The following is a 23,791-nucleotide window of genomic DNA, read 5'->3' as shown; positions in this document are numbered from 1 at the left end:
TGTATGCAAATAGGTGAATGCAGCATGTTGTATAAAGCGCTTTGAGCTCAGGTAGAGTAGAAAAGTGCTATATAAATGGCAGTCCATTTATCATTTATTTAGGGGATAATTTATTGATTCATATATAAACAAGGAGCCTCAAGCTCCCAAAAAGTTGGGAGAAATATTTTTTTTCTCTGAAAAACTAAAATTGATGCCATTGAGGATTAACTAGTAAATTCATTGAATTTTAAAGTTATTAGAACTTATTTACATTTTGTCAGCAAGCCTCAAAGCCTAGTGAACAGGGTGTAGTATTTCCCTTTGCTGTATTACTGCACAAAATGGTTGCATATTAATGCTGTCGTTCTTGAAGGAAAAGCACAAATTTATTTCATCTAAAGTTAAAAAAAAATGAGGCAAAATGCTATAAATAAAAAAATAAATCATTACTCAATAATCATTTGGGAATGAGCCACGATTTAATGGAATATCTTCAAATATGGGTAAAAAAGGGCTAATTCTTAGCACCCATTTGAACATTTTCCCCTGACTTTATTCCTATGCTTGTGTGACCTACATCAATTCTGTTTGACTGGGATCTGATGGTTGTGGAGGAGTCCAGTGAACTCATTTCCATTTTTAATAAACTAGTTTGAGAGGAAATGAGCTTTCCGACCAGGGACCATGCTACCTTCATTCACTACTGCTCGTAGATGACAGTAGTGGTCCCGGTTACTTCTGCTGCTTTAACCCAACTGCTTCAAGGTTTGATTTGTTGTGCATGCAGAGATGCTCTTCTGCATAAGTGGGTATAATGAGTTACTGCTAGTTACTTGAGTTACTGTTTCCTAACTATCACCTTAGGTGTCTGGCCATTCCTCTCTGACCTCTGGCATCAACAAAGGATTTTCACCCAGAGAAATCCTGCTTGTTGGATAGGTTCCCTTTTTCAGCCCATTCTCTGTAAATCCTAGAGATGAAAAATCAAGGTAGATCAGCAGTTTGTGAAATAAACAGACCATCCCATCTAACCCTATCCCTATTGTGGGCTCATAGGGTTTTTTGAATCACTCTTTGTCTGGTCCCTCACCCAGGACCAATTTGCCAAGGGAGACCGTACTAGCGGGCAAAAGCCGACAACATAGCTCCTGTGGACCCCTCCACCACCATAAGTCAAGTCACAGAGGGGACATATGCATATTCTGGCACATAATATATATATAACTGTTGCACTATATGTTGAAAAACCTTCTGAAACCAAAAGCCAGTCTTTTACTCGCGGTCGCTGTAAGATACTGAAGTTTTCAGCATGATTCAAAACTAAATCACTTAAAGGAGCTGGTCACTTTTTCATGATTCAGAGCTGTGTCCTTGGAAACACAGCTCCCTTTTTTGTGAAAATTAGAGAGAAAGAAGTTATTTAGTTGCCTGCAATGAAAAGAGATTTGGAAGATGTGAGTGATTCTAGGAACAAAAAAGTACAATTTAGCAGTTACATAAGAACTTCTTTTAGGGCTTTCAGGGACCATGGTCAGCACCGGATGCCCCATGGTGGAAAATGGAGCCTTTAATGGAAAATGGGCAAAGAAAATGAGAAGTGGCTGAGAGGGGAGAAGAAAGAGAGACAGAGAAACAGACAGTGACTGTGAGCAGAGTGAGAAAATATACGAACAAGAGATAAAACAGAGAGACACAATGTTAATGTCGGATTATGTTTACATAAACGCAGTGATTTAATTACTGACTGTACTCAAATGACAACAATTATTTCCTGCTAATATCATGGTAATGTGACAAATATCAGTGGGTTCCAGAAGTGCTCTACTTCAACTTGTTGCATAAAAGACATTTGCAATTACATGGAACTGGGGTGTTAAGCACAACAATTGAAACAAATATCCAGGGTGTTTAAATTATAGATAGACGTATGCAGTATTACACCTACCTCCTCTAGTTTTGAAGTTTTTATTCTGTGCATGGGAGGAGGAAATCAATGAAATAGGCCAGGTTTATTCACCGTCTACTAGTTCATTCAGTTATGGAACTGCTCAACAGATTGGATACATAGTTAGATAACTCTGAGAAACAGGAATAAAATTCAAATGTGATGGAAAACTTTTTTTTTCATCCATGAATAATGTCCTTGTGATTCGTGATTATTGAAGAGCAGCAGGCTTTAAAGCTGTATTTCCTATCTTTCTCTAGTGGCCTAGTTAGGCACCGTGAAAAGTCACGGTGCCAAGAGACACATGACATTTTTACTAATCTAACAGTCTTGAATAAAACTATTAACACAAGAAGACATTTTTAAATTCTGTGACTCACATTAATAACTTCTCCCACATCTCGCCTCACTGCGCCGATGTCACGAGGGCCAGATTATTTTAAAACACCTGATTATACGAGGCCAATAAACACAGGTGTTGTTTCTCACTGATCTAACAGATTTAACACGTGTCCTTGCGGGATCCTGAAGCTCTCTCCAGTCTGTACATATCTGAGAGTGTCACTTGTTTTCATGTTGTTTCTATCACTTTTGACTCTTCCTAAGACTGGACTTTTCCTTTCCTTGCCTCGTTTCCAAATTTATTGGGGGAAAGTTACTAATTAAACCAAAGCCCTGTCCTTTTGCTGCTGCAAAGTTCTTCTTTTGGAGCCAGAATTGATTTTATTTGGGGAAGAGGGTGAAGTGGTAAGTATGCAGTGAAAACAAGCTAGCTTGGTGTGCAAACTTGGATTTATAAACCGATGCACGTACAGTACAAGTTTAAAACCACTTCTCATTTCTTCATATTTTGCTTCCAATGAGCCAGACTCATAATTTTTTTAAAAGTGGTGTTGAGCAATAGTTCTGATGCCTTTTCAAGTTTTTCTTTGGGACTTGGCTGCTTTATCCTTTTAGCTCGGAAAACGCAGCTAGTTTCAGCTGGAGATATATTTTTGTGTGCTTAACGTTCAGTCATTCAATCAACTGTATACTTGTACTCAGCAGTAAACATTGTTTTAATGCTATTTAGTTAGGCACAATAACTACGGATTCACCTTTGGAGTCAGCCTCAAGTGGCCATTAAAGGAACTGCAGGTTTTGGCATTTCCTTAATGCTATATTCTGGTCAACCCCAGAGATTGCTGCTGGTTTGAAGCATAAAAGTCAAACATGTTATTGTTTTTTATCCCCCGCCAAAAACACATACATTAAGTCTATTGAGCTGAAAATGAATGAAATCCGTGGTGTTCTGTCTTGGTTTAAAAATCATGTCGAGTACATACTGTAGTCTCCTCAGTGGCTGTACATGAAGCTGAGTTAGCTGAATTGCATGTTTTGCTGCAGGTGTTTTGTCTGATACTCCCCAACAAAGAGACACTGCCCATGAAAACACCAAGAAAACATTTCCTACTAACAGGACTAAATGACATCCTAGTCATTATGCCTCCCTTCAGTGCTGCTTGCTAAAAAGTCCCTATTAGTATAATTGCAGGCAGATACCTCTCCTCTGAGCAGGGTGACACATGCAACAGAAAAACCTGATCTGTAAAAGGCCATCATGGACAGTGTTGGTTAGACTGGTTAGATAAAAACGGGCAGCACAAGAAAATGTGAATGTGGAAGGACTTTTCTTTGTCAACACTGTCTTCAACCTTGCATAAATGCATAGTTGAAGAGGGTCATGAAAAAGAGATAAGTGTTTGATAAAGAGCAGAATCACGCTGCCTATTCTAGTCTAGTCTAGCCACTGGCTTCTTTTTTGACATCGCTGGAGTTTAAAAATAAACCCTTCCAAACCCTCCAACCCTCCTCCATCCCCACCTCTGCATCTCTGCACTCCTTCAGAGGTCCATCCTGACGATAATTACCTCCTACTTATTGCATGTTATCGCGCGGAGCTCTCACCACTTGCAGCCACTTAAATCCACTATAGGCAGAGGCAGCGAGGTGAAGGTGTGAAAGGATGTGCGAATGTACGGGGATAGGGAGGCAGAATGGATGTGAGACAGTGAATTAGGCAGGTAAGGGCAGGTGTTAGAAAAGGCTTTTAGAAAGCCAAGAAGGGACGGCGTGATAAGACCGGAAGCTTTCTTCTCAGCAGGGTGGGCAGAATGGGGATGGAGAGGGGACCGTCTGGAGGGACGAGGACACAAGAGACAGTGATTAAGTGGAGGTAGCAGAGGTTGACTCTAAGTCGTGTAACCTTGTCATCTGCAATCGAGCCCCTGGGGGCAGACATGTCTTCACTCAGGCCTAATATCATAGGCAGCCCCTGGAACCCAACCCATCCCCCCTTCATCCAGCACCCCTCCACAGCCTGAAGGGAGTTAAAAATACATCCATCTCCAAACGTCCTTGTAAAAAGGGGTTCATCATTTTTTTTCCTCCCCCCCTCATTGCCCACCCCCCTTCTACTGCTGAAATTCTGAAAGCATAACTTGGGGGCAGAAGCAAGGTCAGCCACCAGCTTCTGTGGCAGACAGATGAGATTCAGCTTGGCCCCGGCTATAGCGACGAAGAGACGGAGAGGGCCATGCCTCATCCTCCGTCCATCTATCATCTCTGTCTCTAAATACTGTTTAAGCACTGCTTTGCGAAGGCTGAGGTCTGCATGCATTGCAGTCATTATGGTGCCATTCAACTAAGGCTTTATTGTTCTGTGTTTGGTCAGCATGCTTGGCAATTGGAGAGTTGGCTGTGGCTGAATCAGTGATTCAGACGGAGCTGCCCATACGGCCGAGGTTATTCGGCAGTCACGGAGGCTTAGTCACTTTGAGATCTAAATAAAATTGGAGCAGTAATGGCTCCTCCGACTGACACTGAGAGGACGCACATGCGGACAGATGAACAAACCGCTTTGCTTTCATTTCACAAATCAGTTTCTTTCATTCTGGCGAGGCCCTGTATCAAAGTCAAAGTGCATTTCAGATGGTCCTGGCTAACACGCTAATCTGCAACTTGAAGGCAGGTTTTGATGTCTCTTTTTTGCGAGTCAGAAAGAATTCAAGATGAGATCAGAGTGTGCTTGATAAGGATGCTGCTGTCCTCTGGATGCAGGTGGCTTCTGCATCCACTCATCACACTCTCAAGAAAATACCTGGTGTAAATAATCAAATAAGAAAAACACTCAACCTTCTGATCACAATTTCAAAAGTCATGTTCACTTGAACCCCCCTTCACCCAGTGCTCAGATGCAAAAGCTTTCAGGGGAAAGATTATCTCCCTGCTGTCCTCCTCTGTAATTCCCTCTGTAAACAGTTCTGGTGGAATAAGCTTACTCTCAGATGCTCGCTGACAGTACCTGCTGTGTAGGAGATGATTACAGAGCGCTATTGGGCTAAACAGCCCCCGGCGATGCTGAGATGGGGAACTTCATGACATCCTGTTTTTATGTTGGATTTGTGTGTGTCTGCGTGTCAGGATGAAAAGGGAGAGAGTGAGAGAAATCAGCGCCGCTGTACTGTACTGCATGTGTGTAGGCAGCAGGGCCGCAAACCTCATCCGGCGAAGGGCATCCGCATTCAGGTACTTAATGGTCTGTGCAACTGTCACCATAGCTCATTAATGCTTTCTCTGAAGGCATCAGCACGATTCAAAGCTGGAGAAAAAAAAGTCTTTTTTCAGGAGGGGTCGGAATCAGTGACCTACATTTGCGGCCTCCTGAATCAGATGCGCTGCAGACGTTCTCCCACAGCTCGTCTCAAGTGTGCGGCTCGGGGGGATTTTAATTTCAGATTAGTCAGTATTTAAGTGCTTTTATGCTGTCATTCTGCCCTCATTATCCAAGTGAGAACTGTCACTGCCTGTAGCTAAGCTATTACTAAATGGAAAGGGAACTTTCCTGTCCGTGCCTTTTATTAGAAGGCGAACGGTTATCTGTAATTGCACAGGGAGAGCGGTCCAGGGGTGCAGCAGCGGGTGACATCGTAGATTTCTTTTGCCTGCAGTTGCACAACACATGAGCTCACTCCTAAAGATAATTAGAGGAAAAGGGTGATTTCTTTGAGATCTGCTCCCTGGTGTGTCACCACCTCAGATACCTCAGCGCCCTCCATCTCGGTGGCCCCCGTGGGGAGAGCTGTCCTCGTCTGATAACACGTGCCGTTCGGCGGTCAGGCAGGATTGTTTAGTAACGGCTATCTGGGCTATGCTGACAAGGTGTTTAATGTTTCGTGATTAACCTCAGTCATCACTTGGACAGGCAGAGTGGCTGCTCACTGCACTCTCTTCCCCAATTATTGCTCTTTAAGGAGAGTGAAGCAAATTTATGGCCAGTGAGAGGAGAGTAGTATCCCAACAATTACTCTGGGTGCTGGAATTAAATTGACAATTTGTAATCTTAATCGCCTTAACACTGCTACACCCAGGGAGAAGCGAAATCGGCCAGGGCGAGGTCCCGGGAAATCAATTCATGGACTATCTGTCTTTTACCTCTCTTTCTTTCCCCTATCTACTCGTTTTTCTCCAACCCTCTTGCACTCACTCCATTTCACTCTCCTCTACTCTTATGGCTTTGTTTCTCATCAGTGATCCTCTCTCTTCAACTCACTGACATCTTACTTGGCAGAGATTTTCATTATCTAAGGAGTGGAGCCATTTACCAGAGAATGGGCTCCAGCCATCTACTATTGCTGACTGAAAGCTTGTTTCTCTATTGGGTCTTACACTCATCCATCCCCCGTTTTTTAGCACTCTCTAGGCCCATGACAAGTCTGAAAACATGCTCACACACTGGCCCGAGTTCTTTCCCTGGTATTCATAGCTTTACTGATGAAAGCCTGTGTGCACATTCACGACCACTGTTACCTTCTAGAGCTACTTTTTAGAGCTTTATTGAAACAGTTGAGACTTTCACACTAAGACTCTCAGTTTAACCAGTAGACATATTTCATTCTCTAGTTAGTTTAGTTTAACCTGATGGATTACCACAGCTCAAAGTCAGTGCTTTTTTTTGATTGTACAGTATAAATTTTAATAAATCAATGTAAATATTTGTATAATAATATATTTATATGGGGCGATCGTGGCTCAAGAGTTGGGAGTTCGCCTTGTAATTGGAAGGTTGCCGGTTCGAGGCCCGGCTTGGACAGTCTCGGTTGTTGTGTCCTTGGGCAAGACACTTCACCCGTTGCCTACTGGTGGTGGTCAGAGGGCCCGGTGGCGCCAGTGTCCGGCAGCCTCGCCTCTGTCAGTGCGCCCCAGGGTGGCTGTGGCTACAATGTAGCTTGCCATCACCAGTGTGTAAATGGGTGGATGACTGGATATGTAAAGCGCTTTGGGGTCCTTAGGGACTAGTAAAGCGCTATATAAATACAGGCCATTTACCATTTACCATATTTAAAAGCGGAAACAAAAGACTGAAAGAAGAAGCTTTGCAGCCTTGGTGATGATGCAGTGTTTTATTTCTTTTAACAATGACAACCAATTTCTCAGGATTTCGTCTAACGTCAGATTATACAGATTTAGAGTTCTGTTTCTTTTCCTTTTGAGATTTTTAAACATTTGATATGTAACTATTCAGATCAACAACAAAAACAGACAATCAACATGTGATGCTAGCATCCCAATGCATTAAGAATGTGCCTTGAATGAACTTTTCCCTAAGTAGGACACTTAGAAGGTACTTAGAGGGCTGACGGACAAGAACTAGTATAGATGGGCACCTCAGGTTTTCAGGATTTCTGAGGTTTTCCCAGTTATGCCATTTATTTGTGCTAAACTGCCACTACTTAATGTTTGTAATGGAAATTAGTTATTCATTTTTAAATGTTCCAGTATTATGAGTATATTTTAAATCCATAGAAGATGTATGAAAAGAGTAATCCATCAAATTGTAACCACTGAACCAATGAATTCTGTTTTTGGGGGCAAATGTGTCCTTTGGCTGCTATTTGACTTGGTCTAAGCCCTGTGAGACTATGCCTCAGCACAACATTTGACACTACATGATAATGTTGCTAACACATTTACAATAAATGACGATCTTTAGTGGGTGTAAAGATCGCACTGATGTGAATCCTTTTACAGTTTCTGAATGGAAATTACACGTAACTTCTAACTCATCACGCTGGCATCAGAAGTCAGAAAATCTCAGAGGCATTTACATTTAATTTAAGGAAATTGTGAATGACTATACCAATGTTCATGGCATTCTGTCCATTAAAACCTTAAATTAGTTTGCTCAAAACCATAGAATCAGTGTACTTCACACCCTTTACCAAATTTGTTTTAAATTGTCATTTCAGTCCGTTCTATTAGATTATTTAAAACAGACATATTTCCCACATAGCAGACAGGTCTGGCCCGGATCTGGTGTCAAACCGGTCCTGCTGGCTGGCTTCTGGCAATGTAAGTGGTATGTCATCCAGATATGGGCCAGGCCTGGCATAGATGGCGCTGTTTATGTGATGGCATGCCACATCTGGCCCGAGTGTGGTTTGTTTTATGTGGCCCAGGCTCATAGAAAACAGGTCTGGCCCAGATCCGGCATCAAGCTGGCACTTCTGACTGACTGGTGTCATGGCAGGGTGTATGTCAACCAAATGTGGGTCAGGTTTGGCAATGATGGCACTATTTATGTTCCTATTTTAATTTTAGTTAGAAGACCCAAATGCCATGTTGCAATACTATACTGCTATGGTAGCCAACTTTCAAATGCAGGTTTGACAGGTTTGTGAGTGTACACTTTATCCAAAACCTAGTGAGGGTTTACTCATGTTTAGCACTGGGGGGCTGTAGCTTATGAGTGGTTCAATCCCTGGCTCCTCCCGTCTACATCTCAAGAGTGTGAATGTGTATGAATGTAGTTAGGAAGCACTCAAGTTAGAGAAAGTGTGTGATTGGGTGACTGTGGCATGTTGTGTAGAGCACTTAATAATGATGAATAATCCATGAGATAGAAAAGCGCTATATAAGAATCAGTCCATTCACTGTCTGAACAGTTTGTTATGTTCCGGCACATGTTGTTATTACATGGCTTGATTAAGGTACACATTAGGCTGACATCTGGGGCCAGAGCTGAAACTGTTCTGGGCCAGCAGTGTGTCTGCAACTGGCCCGTGGCTGCACACAACTTACACATGGCCCACATCCCACAAAGAATGACGGTCCTTTGGTGGCCCAGATCTGGTTTGCCAGAGGTTACACACGGGCCAGCACAGAACCAGCAGCGTGTCTGCAACTGGCCTTGTGATGGCCCATGTGTGGGCCACCTCTGGCAAACCAGATCTGGGCCACCAAAGGGTCGTCATTCTTTGCGGTATGTGGGCCATGTGTAAGCACATTGCGTGGGCCAGATCTGGGCCATACCAATTTTGCTATGTGGGTTAATGCTTAACATTCAATTATTATCTCTAATTTAAGTTCCAGGTAAGAATTATTTTCTTTCAATCACTGCTGTCTTGATGTGAACGTAAGCTAATCTGATGGGGCAATTTTAAATGTTTACATTGCTGGCAATAAACTGTGAAACATGAAACACAAAGGTGTACCACTTTAAGAACATAATGTGTCATGTCAGGAAATTTTAAGTGTTTTGCATGCCTTTTCCTGTGGTTCTGTAAAGGTCAGCGGGATGATTCTTGCTTCTTATGTATTTTTTGTTTCCCCATCTTGGCTTGAGGAAGAAAATTGTATTAATGGATGTGATGGTACAGGAGAGCTCACCAAAGTCATTACGATTCGTCCTTCCTTCTATGGGGACCATATATATTTTTGCTAAATTTATGGGCCAAACAATTTTTAATAATCCGGTCTGCACAGAAATGTTTAGCCTGTCCAACAGACACTTAACAAATCAGGAGTTCATAGGTTACTTCCCTTAAAATGACAAATGCGACCCTGACATTGATCACAGTTTAGGTAAAGACCCATTAGGTGATCATTGTGTGCAAGTTTCACTACTAATAATTCTTGTGAATGACCCTTCAGTCATTTTGAATATTAACTCTTATTCTCTGGCCATCAGTTTATCACATGGCTATCATCTATATTCTTCAACACTTGTGTGTGAAATTTACATCAAGTGTGAGCATGCAGCAATTTGTCATGTCAAGAAAAATGTACTCATTCCTCAGCTCACTATTTTAAGAAGAGCAAAAATCCAGCACTGCTTAAAGAGACATTACCATGACTCAGTCTTTTCAATACCCTCAGGCCTGTGTCTAAGCAGCCTTTTATGAAGAATCAGGTTCTGAAGCAAGTCGTTCATGTAAAGCAATACTTTTTGTTAGAATTTCATTCAGATTTCAGAGAGAACTTCTTCACTCACCCTGTGCTGAACCATTTTGATAATATCAGAAATATGGTGGCGGTAAAGCATTGAAAAAATAAAAGAGTTTGGTCAATGCACAATATGGAACTCTTTAAGCTAAATAATACCGAATGAGGAAAATGTCACATCAAATACAGGATCTGATATCTTTATTTGAAGAGTTGGGAATGAAACCTGGCTCTCTTCATAGCTTCAGTATGCTTAAAGACTCAATTCTTGGTAAGACAGGGATGCGATTACTACTGTCAATGCTACACTGAGAATATCCAGCAAAATCCATCCATCCACTTCCGCTTCTCCTTTTCAGGGTGACGGGGGGTGCTGGAGCTTATCCCAGCTGTCATAGGGCGAGAGGCGGGGTACACCCTGGACAGGTCGCCAGTCTGTCACAGGGCCAACACACAGGGACAAACAACCATTCACATTCACTCACACACTCACACCTCGTGGCAATTTGGATTATCCAATTAACCTATCCCCACAAGCTGCATGTCTTTGGACGGTGAGAGGAAGCCGGAGTACCCGGAGGGAACCCACGCAAACACGGGGAGAACATGGAAACTCCACACAGAAAGACCCTGGCCTGATGTTAGAATTGAACTCAGGACCTTCTTGCTGTGCGGCAACAGTGCTAACCACCGTGCCACCGTGCTGCCCATCCAGCAAAATCTTCCAATTAAATATTTTACCAAATTATATCAACACAAATTGAACAGTTTTTTGGCAAAGATATTAGAAAACTCTCCAGCTTATCTACATTAACAGAGAAGTTTGCACGGGGAAAAAAAAAATCTGTTGGTTATTAAGAAAAAAAAACATTTCACCGTGAATTGAAGCATTTCACTCTAATTGTGCTTTTTGATCCAGGTTTAAACACTGAACAGGATTCTAGTAATTTAGTCTTATTAAAATACAAATTCGATAGCTCATGCCAGTCAGCGGACACATAATAATGGAGGCTTTTATGTCCGTGCGTCTTAATTACTGCAACGCTGACAAGATATTATTCTGGTTGACAAGAATGTGGCTTTGTATTAGGACTAAGGGGACAAAATACTACAAATGTTACATTCTTATGTCAGTCTTAGAGTTTTTAATAGTTCGGTTTCTTTCACTTCTAATCTAATCTAATCATCAGATTATTTAGAATAATACTTTATTATTTTATTTTAGTGAGCCTGCAACATGTGCAAGCGGTGCATCTTAGACATCGCCTGCACGTGTTGGTTGCTCTGAAGCCCGGGTCAACATATTAAGATATTACAGATGACATTTTATAAACTGTTTTGTACCTTTGAGAAGCAGATGGAAAAGACCGGTGAACACATCCTTATTTTATTTTCTACAGGGCATTCTTCTCTACTGTGAATACCAGGCCTCTACTTTCGATGAGTCGAAGCTTCCCAACCACAGGTTTGAGGCCATGGACCACTTTGCAAAGTGTTTCCTGATCCTGCGTCTGGAGGACAGCCAAGTAGAGGGAGGTCTCCAAACTGCTGAGGAAAACAGGAGAGGCTGGAGGGCTGTACGCGTGGACTTGGTATCTCCACCTGTGGATCGCTACGCCTTTACTCTTCTTGGCTGGAGCGGCTCCAGGGTAAGAAGGATTATAGAGAATGAATGAAAGTTAGGTAGCTGCAGGAAGAAGGTGTGAGTAGAAAGAAATGTACTAGTAGTTATTCAGTACATCTTAGAAGTGCTTGAACCACAATTTGAAACCACAATTTGGTATCTAAGGCCAAGTGTACATGATGAAAATATGATTTCGTATCAGCAAAGTCTCATATCCTAAAACCATCTTGCTAATAACAATAATGAAAAGGCATAGAAGTCCTCCAGGAATACAAAATGCATTTAGACATCACTGTTTCCTTTTAAAGTCATATGGCTGACAAGGAAAATAGGTATTTAATTTCAGACTATCGATTCTTCCTTTCACAGCAGTTTGAGAGAGACCTGAGGAGGTTTGCTCGAATGGAGCGGCGAATGCTGTTGGACAATCACGCTTTGTATGACAAAACTAAGGTAACATTTAAATTAAAACATTTCATTTTTAGCTGATAATTTTAAATTTGGGCATATTTATGATAAACGTATGATTCAACTGCATGATCAACGTAAACCTAGTAGAAGTGCTTTGCATTTATATTCATTCTATTAGTGATTTATATTTATTCATTCATTAAAACATTATTTGGTAAATAACTGTAAAAATAAGAAATTCTAACTGCACTTTACTTTTAATGTCAATAATGGGTTGGAGTAGTTAATTCACACATGTACAATATTTAGCTTTATGACTCATTGACAGTCAGCTTATTTTGCTGATCCCCTGTGAGAAGGCGTCCACTTCTTCAGCAACTCACCTTTTACTTGCGATACTACAGATGTTGAGTTTTCACAGAACATGTCTGAAATGAGGGGGAAATCCACGGATTTGCGTTTTGCAGATCAACTTTTTGCACCAACCGTTTTGAATGTGATATATTGCATGCGTCTTTTTTCTGTCACCTGCAGGTAAGTGGCATTTTACCATAAGGCAGTGTCTGTAAATCATTTATCTAAAGCATAAACAAAGAGCAGTGTCAGTATTTGTGACAGTACGTGATGTAGACATGACTGAAACCCATCCTGTGTAAGCTACAAGTCATATAATTAGAAAACAGCAGAAAGTAAGTTAAACATTTTTGGTCCTGGATATTGTCTCTTGCAAATTTCAAAAGTCTTAAATTCATTTCTGTGAAAAATTAACATTTAACTGTCCCAGAAAATAACTACCACCTCTGTCGCCTCTGTCAGTGCGCCCCGGGGTGGCTGTGGCTACAATGTAGCTTGCCATCACCAGTGTGTGAATGGGTGTGTGAATGGTGGATGACTGGATGTGTAAAGCGCTTTGGGGTCCTTAGGGACTAGAAAAGCGCTATACAAATACAGGCCATTTACCATTTACCATTACCAAGTCTTAAACTCAGAAATCAAAGGTCAAGAGATTTGAGTGTTATTCCCTTGCATTTCAAAATCGTTGTAAAGAATGGTTACCATGGAGGACATCGGCACAGAAATTAAAATTTCAATTGAATTATTTCTTATAATCAAGACAGCCCATAAAGAGGTGTCAGGTCTGATCACAGATAAAAGTTAAAGTCATGCAGACCGCACTTGAAATACGATAGTTTTAATTGTGCATACAAGGTTTTCTAAAACAGACAGCAATTTAAATATAACACTGTCAAACAAATGAGTTCAGTCAAACGTCTCTAACCTAAGACACACAGCATGTTACTATGCAATGTACTGGACAACCTAAAGTGCACTATTCAATCTACCGGTTACCAACTCTTAGCATTAGTTGTATCATAACTGCTTAATTAGCGTAACCAGTGTTGAAGATGAAACAAATTCATGTGCAGTGTTTCTGTTCTTTGTTTTAACTCATCTCAGTTTAAATGTCTTTTTAAAAATAATAATTATGTCCTAATATTCCGCATACAAAAAATCTCAGGGTGTTTTTGACATTGCCCACAATATCCATGATGAATTGCAAATTTAATTAGAAGACAACCACAAACAGCTTGTCTGCAAGTTGTTTGCAAAGAGATGTCTCAACCAAATTAATACTGCAGTGAGTAGACTTAATTACTAACCTGAAAGCCAGTGTTAAATTGTATCTTATTCTTTTCTTTTCCTTGCTTTTCTCTGTTTGACACAGATGGCTATCCTCCCTGAGCCAGGTTCCCTCTGAGGTTTCTCTCTGTTAAAAGGAAGTTTTTTTCTGTCTTTTTTGTCTCACAAAGCACTGTGCACAGGTTTTATGAACTGACAATAAGTATTGTCTTTGAAGAGGCAAAGGAATCAGTCTCAAATTTGCATGATTCAATTGAAACAAATAAAAAACCCCACACAAAACAAGGTTGGTTGATCTTCTAACAATGCACTAATATATAAATATAGGCCAAACCTATGAAGGACCAAAGAACTAAAGAAGGAAAAATGTGTTTTCATTAGGGTGAAATGATGGAGTCTGTGGAGGCTGGGCCAGGTATTCTCTGATAAAAACTCATTCAGAGAAGAGATTAAGCCTGATTAAAAACAAATTTGCTGTCTAAACCTGAAATCTGTGCAAAAGACAAACGTAAAACATTATTTCCTTTAAGACTCGAGTAAACAACATGATAATTAAGTTGCTATAACTGTGTCATGTGCACATACAAAGTGTATTTTATAAAAAAAATATTTATGTAAGTATTTATGTATGTAATAGATGTCTTAGTGAAACAATCTCAAAACACTGGAAACTGCTGAAAAAATTAACTTTACTTGTGTGCGTGCCTTGTACCTATCATGTGTTGCGCGACTATTTGTCATGAATCGCTGTGTGGCAGGCAGGCAAGCAAGCAGGAGTGGTGGACCCAAAATGCAGAACTCAGACACGGAAGTGAAACTTAAAGCGCAGCTTTATTGCTGGGAAAAACCTTGTACTAACTAAACTCACCAAAAGACAAACAAAAGTCTGAACACTGGAAAAGAAATACTAAACTGGAGCAGGAGACGAAACATGGAAGCAGAACACACAGCTAGTTGAGGGTAAGAGGATGAACAGACGTTAACGACATGACACCGAGTAGTGGAAGACACAGACACTAAATACACATAGCAGCAATCAAGGGATGAGCAACAGGATCAGAATATAATTATAATCAAAACAGTATCACCAGAGAATAAGAGCTAATCCATAATGCAAAAATAAACCAAAACATAAGAAACTCAAAATAGTGTCACGGTCCTGGGTCGAACCGACCCAGGACCGTGACACTATTTTCCACAGCCTTTAAGTTCTGCTCTGTTACATTAAATGCCAGCATAACCAAGGATCTTAAATATGGGGGGGCTTTGTTCTAGACATTCAAGGTAAGGACTCAGTGAAGGAGTACATGATGGACGCAGAGCTTTGGTGCCGCAATCTCAGCCTTGAGACGACTGCCTGCAATAGTTATGCCTTGTTCTGCTAACGTCTCCACTTAGCATTCCAGCTAAGTTAACAGTTCTAGCAACAACCGTCACAGCCATATCATTACGCAAAGTGAGATAAGCTTTTTTGGTATCAATTATCTACTTAGAAAATCAGTTTGCATGATTCATTTATATATGCAAACGCATATGCTCACAGGAAAATTCATTACGTACGTCTTGCTAGTACTGGACTGGACCCTCTTTTGCCTTAAGAGCTGCCTCAGTTCTTTGTGGCATATATTCAGCAAGTTGATGTAACTAGTTGCTGTGGTGTCATGTTCAAGAAACCAGTTTTAGATGAATTGAACTCTGACCAGGCAGAATTGTAGCTTTAACATGATTTGAGCTTTGTGACATCAGAAAATTGGTGGACGTTGGTCATAAGGGATGAGCCTGGCCAGCAACAGACAGGCTGTTTCATTTAAATGACACTCAGCTGGTACTGAAGGGAACAAAATGTGCCAGGAGAAAATATTCCCCATCATTGCACCACCCACCTGAGTGGTTCATACACGGCAACATGGATCCATTCTTTCATGTTGTTTATACCAGATTCTAAGTATACGATCTGAACATCACAGCAAAAATTGTGACTCACCAGGCAATATTTTCTCAGTCTTCTATTGTCCAATTTTGGTGAGGTCACTTGAACAGCAGCCTCAGTTTCCTGTTAGCTGACAGGAGTGGCACTTGTTTGAAGCACATCTATTTCAGTGCTCGGTTTGAACTTCAACAGGTGGTTTGGACTATGTCTAAGTGTACTGAGTTGCTACCATGTTTTATGGTGTACCAAATGTTTTGAGTTGGTGAAAGGTCTGGATTGCAGGCAGAATGTTCGGCACTTGGACTCTTTTACAACAGAGCCATGCTGTTGTGCCTTTTCAGATTTACAAGCTTCCATAGGAACTAATGCAGCACCAAGAAGTTTGTTCATACATGGCTTCTTCATTTGCATTTCTATGTGTGGATAGCAAAGCAAACTGTGTTCTGTAAGTTTTGCTGAGCCTGTGCAGTGATTGCAACAACAGAACTTCGATGACATTAAAATCTTGCCTGTTTTTTAAGCTTTAATTATTAATGTTTTAAGAACTGGAAGATTGTGGGCACTCGATATTGATATTTAACCTTGTCCCTTGCACACAAAGATTTTTTCCCAATGTTTGAATCTTTCGATGACACCTTTTTTTTTTTGCAGATTGCTGAACTTCTCTGCCTCTCCAAGATGCTCTTTATACCCCAATCATGTTACTCACCTGCTGGCAGTTAGCCTAACTAGTTACAAAACATCCCTCTTGCTGTTGTTTTTAGCACCACTTACGTTTCAGCCTTTTTTCGTCTCAGATTCCAGGAGATGTGTTGCTGCCATCAAATTCAAAATGCTACATTTTCTCAGTTGTGAACAAAATATGGCTCTATGAAATTCACAAATCATTTCATTCTGCTTTTTTTCTTACATTTTTATATTGTGCACATCAGTCAAGCTGCTTTGGAAGTGGGTTTATATATTGGCTATCATATTAACTGTAATTGTCGACACATAAAATTGAAGAAAAGGGAAATTACCTCATCGGTACGCCATAGCTTCAACATTATTTTACCATAAGCCGAATTTGATTTATTTGCCTGTAATGGGTCTTTGCTGTGTTGTGCCCGCTTTTTTATTTCAAGGGTCTGCTGCTGTGCTGGTGTAATGAGTACTTCTTGATCCTGTTTGCTAACACCAACAGAGATGTGCTTTGTCTGAAGACTTGATGTGCTTGGGTGGAAATACATGTAATGCAATTTGTGCAATTTGTGCACACAACCATGGTTTAATCTAAACTTCCATTTGAAAGCACTTTAAAATAAAAAAAAGTCAAAGTGATCAAAAGTATCATCTACACAAACAGCAACACCCAAGCTTACGGAGCAGAACACTGTATTGTAATGAGACGATGTTACACTGTTGCTCACTTCACTGGTTGACGATTTTTATTTGGATGGCGATCAGTGTGGATTATAGCTGTTGTGTTGAACAGCTACAGCGAAGAAAGCTCAAAGTTATTTACTGTAACACGAGTTTTCCTCTCCGAGCAAGAAGAAACTTAGAACAAGAGCGAGAACAACATTTTTTAATTATAGCACTGCGCTTCGTGGGAGGTGGGCAGAGTTTGGCAGGGCTCGATGCAGCACTGCGCTCCATCTCCATCACACACGCATAAACAAATGAACGCACTGCATATTCGAGTTCATCAGAGCAAGTCTAGTGAGCAAAAATATATCTTAATGTTTCAGTATACAAAAGCAAAAACCTTGTTAAAGTAAAGGTAATTGCATTTGGGAGCTCACGGTTCATTTACACATTTCCAAATTAAATAAACAGCATTATGTTTGGCACAGTCGTATGTAGGTGCACGGTGCAGAGGGAAAGCTTATTCACAGCATAACCTATGCAATTTAACAACCAATTAACTCTTTTCTTGCCTACAGCGGTAGATCTAATTAAAATTTGCTTAGGAACAACTTTTCTTTGTTGTAACTTTGTACCTAATTGGCTCTTGGGAAGAACAGAAGAGGACAGTAGGTGTGCTTCATCTTGTGAGCTGAATGTCTCATGTGGCGGTGGTAAAAGCGAGATGATAAGATGGGCTGTCATAATTAGTAACCTGTGAGAGAATCCACTTCCATCATGGCATGTGAGATATATTATAGGGTTTGTTTCACGCACGCAGAGAAGTCATTTTCCACATGTGAAAATTGGCTGTGACAACGTTTGATGAGATCGCAGGAAGGCAGTGGTGACAGACAGCTGGGTTATATTTACATTTTCCACGCCAGCAACAACAAGTGAGGATGTTTGAATACATACATAAGTGAAAACGAACCCTAAAATGACTTTGTGCCTTTAACACTGTGAACCCTGTTAACCCTAATCACATGCACGTTGTATTACCAGCAGGAATCGCGGCTTTATTTATTCACACAAACCTCGGATTTACAGCCACAGCTCAGACTGAGTTACGCTCCTAAAAAAAGTACAAGTGCCTCAGCATAATCCTAAAAAAAGAGACTGACACGACTCTTCAGCTGAAGGACTCAATTATTCAGCAGGGAAAAGTTTATAGTACTGACAAGACGACAACAAAAATTCCAGGGAACCATCAATCTTCATGACAGACGTCTTCGAAGCTCGTGTTTATCCTATCCTCGCTACTATTCATTGCATCCTGGTAGGCACACGCGGCTCATTTCCAATGCATGGGGGAGACAGGCAAGCCGTTTGAGTCGCGAGTCAAGCGGGACAAGGGTGTAAGGCGTATCAGCGGGCAGATCGACAGGGAAGACACCCTGTCACCGCAACGTCCCATCAGCTGCTCCCCGGGGAAAGAGGTCAAAGTCCCCGAGATCACTGGGTGGCAGCTTCCTGACAGATAATATACGCATCCAGCCAACTCAGATGGTGTTTATTTAAATGCAAGGGCAGAACCAGGCTTGCTGACAGTGCAGCCATCCATGCACTGGGGTGGACAGGGGAAAATCACACACACACTCACGCACGCACAGTAATTCTTGGAAAAACCTTGCATGCTGGTTTTTCTTTTTGGAGTTTGATTCGCTAAGATGGTACGTTAAACACAAAACAGAGGCTCAGATTCTAGTATGTGAGAAAGGTGAAAAAATGCATCCACAGGCCAGTGGGAACTCATCAGCCTGCTGAGGATTTAAAAGTGTGGTGAAAACAGGCCAAACACACACTCTGTCACTGAAGCCGTGTCACCACTTGCCAGGACTGTAGTTTCAAGGTCGTCACAAAGCTTAACAGGGGAACATCCGGGTGGAACTGTACAGCAGTGTGACCCGTTTTTCATTCCACGCTCCACTTTTCCACCATAATTAACGTAATGAAGATCAATTAACTGTCCCGTGTCTGTCCTGTTGCTGCCTTCACACAACGCTGACTGTTCCCTGTGTTCACGCCTTCAACTTGAGCAGGAGAGGAAAAGCATCCTCCCCCTTGTGTTATTTTGTCCACACTCACGTTGTTAATTGGTCCGATGTATGGCTGAGGACAGGGCGGTAATAGGGCTTTCATCTTTTTCCTGTCCCTTGTAATTGGCCAGCAGATTTGGAGAGGTTCTGCACCGCCAGTGTGACTGGTGTCAAGGAAACAGGGGAGCGATGAGGACTGATGTCTGATTAAAAGGGTAGACATCCGTGCTTAGGACCAAAGGCGGTCATTTAGAGGACTTTAATCTTGCGAGCTTCAGAGTGGCTCTCAGTGGACACAAGCTGGTCTCTGTCTTATTATGAAATGCTTAAAAAAAGATTAGAGGGTGAAGCTCAAGCTAATGATCTCTTCCCAATTAAGACTAAGCTCAAGGGGAATCCTTGAGTCACTGTGGGAGAGGTCTTCACAACTGTCTCAGTCATTCAGGGTTTATGTACACGACAGATGTTTCCAGGTTCAAACATTTGCCATAACAAAGTTTTATTAGACATAATGGAACAACACATTCTTTATCTGCTTTACTGATGTAAGGTGATAGATGTTGATAGCTGGAGCTCCTCATGGTTAAAAAAAGGCCTTACATAACACAGCGGGCCAAACTACACTGGAAAGAAGGGCTGAGTAGCAACTTTCTCTGCTTCTTAAAAGAAACATTGCTCTATTGAGATGTTAAGCTACATTTTCCCTTATTTTTAATCCTCTGAACTGGCAGCTTGACAGGTTTCCAAACATTTGCCCCTCTTCGTTCCCAGACAGTCCAAGGAAATAAAGAGCCCTAAGACGGAACTAATCAGTGTTTCCATCACACGACATCTGAAGAACTGTCGAGATTATGCAGCTTTAGAGGGGGAGATGCCATTTTCACACACAGTGACAGAGTTGTCATGTTGTTTTTTTTTTTTTGTGGTTTTCTGTAACTCGTTGTGACATAAGCAGTAGAGAAGTGGAGAGAGCTTCTAAACACGCCGGTCTCCTAAATAACAAGGCATGTGTGTTGTGATCAGTTTATCATTGTTATTCCTGCTTTTATTGTGCAAGAAAAGTAAATAACAAATATGAAATTTTATTTTATTTTATTTTATTTTTTTGTGTCAGTCAACATATGACAAACATTTCTTGGATCCAGCTTGAGAGATTTGTTTTCCAAGGCAGAGAAAGAAAGCACTTTAATTAAAGATGCCTTCATGAGCTTTCTGAAGAAGTGCTGGTAATATTTCACCATGCACTGACATAATACAGCCTTTTCAGCAGATATGGTGAACCGGCGTGTTAGCAAACAACTTCTTATCTCCTTATCCAGTGAGCAACAGTATCATTTATTTAAAGTTGTGTGTGTCCTATATTTACCCTTACTTAGCTTTGCTTTTTCCTGGTGGAAATGGGTAGCTTTTTAATGCTTGTTAATACTTCTAGTACCAATTTGCTTCTTTGGTTTGTTTGTAATGTTTGTTCTGAAAATAGATTTGAAAAAAATATGGGCGTGTCCTACAGGTTAATGAATCATTGTAAAGCTTGGTAGCAGTAAATGAGACATGTATGTGGCTGTTGCAGCCCCGTTTCAATCCCTAAATCAAACTGGGTGCTAACACTTGCTTATTGTGTTAACGAATGCTGTACGACTAAAGACCAGAAGGTCTATAGTTGGTGTGTCAGTGAATTTGGATGAGCAATTCCAGGAGTAGCAAACTGAAACTCCTAAGTGTAATTCAGCTATCACTACAACAGTGCAGTGGGTGTGTATCGTTATGGCTATTGTACACCTACTTTTCAAAAAAGCAGTTGTGGTTACAGGTCTTTATGTGCCTGTCTGTCAGGGGACAAGTTTTGCTGATGCAACAGTGTTGCAACAAGACAAGATACAGTGATGATATTTTTTAAGATGTGTAGTTAAACCCACTAAAACTTAAACTTAGATCTGAATAATGAAGTAGCCACATAAAGGAGTAATGAGTAACTGGTGCTTGTAATGTGTAATTAACCTACTGATTTACCATATGAGGTGTCTTTTCTCTACACACATGAAATGTTTTAGGCATTATTTTTTCATGAGAAGTCATTGATCTTTCTTCTGGTGTGATCTTTCTTCTCTTTGGTTTTCCTACTCCAAAATGTCAAAAGTCTCAGATCCTTGGCTGTCTGGTTTTCTTAGAAATGTCCCCACTGAAAAGGCCTATTTTTCCAATAAAGAAGTTGCCAAGTCAGTTGGGTTTTCTAGTAATTGGTCAGCGTGAAGGGAAATGGACAAAACACAGGAAATCTTTGGCACCCCGGCGTGATCGATATGACTGCACCTCCACTGTCAAGTTTGGGTTGCGACACCCTGCTAGCAATAACTGACATCTAGTCGTCCTCTGAAAATACTCTGCTGACTTGTACTGCCACAGGCACTTACACCCAGCATCAGTTCCTCGCCACCATAGTTGAATTTTAACTGAGGTGCAAGTCGGAGGGGGCGGTTTGGGGAGAGAAATGTGTGTGTAAGTGTTGGTCGGCGTGCGTGTCCTCTGCTGTAAGTCTGAAGGTTTGTGATAATTAATATGTGTAGTGGGTTTGATGAATGAGGACAGGTGGAGGATTTCATCATGCCTAGACAGACTGACTCCCTCCCTGGGCAGGAGGGATCTATGACCCAGCCCAACACCTCCAAAAAAAACCTCGCCCCTCTATGTGTAGCAGTATCTACCCTTGAAAATTACAGAGTGTGTGTTGTGAATGTGCGGCGTGTTTGCAGTCTCCAAACCACAGTACACCTGTTAAAAATGTGTTCATGTACATCAAACTCACTGTCGTTTATTCTGCCTTTTTGTGCGTACTTTGGCGTGTGCTCTCAAAGCGTGCTATATACTGCGAGCGTGTGTGTGTGTATCTGAATGTGTCTTTCTCAGAGGGTAATTACTCTATGTCATGTGTGGAGTGTGATTAATGAGGTTCTGGTCAAAAGGCTGGGAGCATAGATGTCCTGGCTTTGGTCCTGAAGCACATATACTGATATGAGAGGGCCATTCATATTCTCTTTCTACCTGACATCCAGCAGCTCTACACCACACTCCAGCGGACAGTAGGCCTCCACCAACCCAGTGTTAAGCGAAACGAGAAGACGGCGCCTAGGAGATATTGTACATCTCTGCTCCAGTGGGATCATTTTACTGAAATAACAGTGTTAAACATTAAAGAAAGGCTTACACCTACATAACACTCGTTTCCTTTCCGGGTGTATTTATCTTTCATCTATCAACCTCAGAAGGTACAAAATACAAAAATGAAAATTTAAATGATTTTTTTTCTGTGATGAGAGCTGTGAGGATACATACATACAATATTAATTTTTACCGGCAATTTCTGAGGTCAAAATTCATTCTATTAGAAAAACGAAGGAAATGCTTTAATTAGAAGAATATTGCACATGCTCTGACTCCAAAGAGGGTCCGTGAAGAACTTCTTTGCAGCTGTAATGTAATTGCAAATATAGCATTAACTTTGACCTCCAGGAGGGCTTTCATTCTTCAAAAGTCCTGAAGGAAACATAAAAAATTCAAATGGATTTTTTTTGGTTGTACCATTATTGGATTCCTCAAGGATAGATTTTTATGTGTTAAAAAAGGAAGGGGCTTGCCTTATGAGTGCTTGCACATGCATTGCAGCACAAACAGTAGTATAAAAGTCCACAGGAGAGTCCTTTTTAAAGTGGTTTATGTACATAAAAGAAAATATTTCGGCAGGTGGCTCTCCTAACTCTTTTTGACAAACGTAAAATGTTTAAATGCGATGATAAAATCATGATGGTTGTGTTATCTGACACATGCTTTCCTTCACCACTGGGGTGAGAGCAGAATTTAATACGAAGCTCGCCGTCAAATTACAATATCTTGGATGTAGAGTGCTCACAGCTCTTTTGACCGCCCCTCCCAACCTCCTCCACCCTGTGAGCAGTGGATGAGTGGACAATAACAGGGCAATTGCACTGGGCTTTGGGGAGCCGTGGTTTTGAAAGCTCCCCTGGCCGGATGGCTGACGCTCACAGGCAGTGTTTGCAGTGAGAACAGGCAGCTGCCTGGAAGGAGGCCCCTTTTCATGAGCAGAGAGAGGGGAAGCAGAGGTTTAATTTAGCGATGGTGGACCCTCAGGGCGGCCCGCGGTGTAATATGCACACATGCTCGAACGTGCTTTGTGACAGACAATTGAGCCGAGGAGCGGGAAGGTCTTTGTCCTCTAAACATCCCGCTGGCAGGTGAACATAGTTGGGAAACTTTCCGTTTCTAAAGGGAAGCATTTGTGGAGTGAGTGGCGGGGATGGGGGTGAGCTGTTCTCTTACCATTCACATTTGCAAATGTTTCTTGTCGACCTTGGTGGCACGTCTGTTTTTATGAATTTTAATTAACAGAGGTAGATGAATAGACCTGATAGCTGCTGTTGAAAGAACACATCAAGATGTTTTTTTTCTCCCAAGGTCAGATGTTCTAGTTCAGTTCTGTACCTGGTGTTCAGCTATTAGCTTTGATGTAAAACAGAAACCTCTTACTGGTGATGCAGACAAGTGACAATAAAACGAAG

At 41.3% G+C, this 23,791-nt stretch overlaps 1 protein-coding gene across 1 annotated transcript in view; it reads left to right on the top strand.

Annotated features, from left to right (window-relative positions):
* Nucleotides 1–23,791, top strand: part of dntt (deoxynucleotidyltransferase, terminal) — a 106,147-nt gene that overhangs the window by 54,172 nt on the left and 28,184 nt on the right. Inside the window, exons 9-10 of the mRNA XM_085183352.1 lie at nucleotides 11,590–11,838; nucleotides 12,183–12,266. Of these exons, the coding sequence (XP_085039478.1) occupies nucleotides 11,590–11,838; nucleotides 12,183–12,266 (333 nt within the window). The remainder of the gene's footprint in view (nucleotides 1–11,589; nucleotides 11,839–12,182; nucleotides 12,267–23,791) is intronic.

The sequence above is a fragment of the Neolamprologus multifasciatus genome, chromosome 13 (genome assembly GCF_963576455.1).
Source record: "Neolamprologus multifasciatus chromosome 13, fNeoMul1.2, whole genome shotgun sequence".
Lineage (NCBI taxonomy): Eukaryota > Metazoa > Chordata > Actinopteri > Cichliformes > Cichlidae > Neolamprologus > Neolamprologus multifasciatus.
The sequence above is the reverse complement of the archived record's forward strand: the minus strand, read 5'-3'. Positions and strand labels throughout refer to the sequence as shown.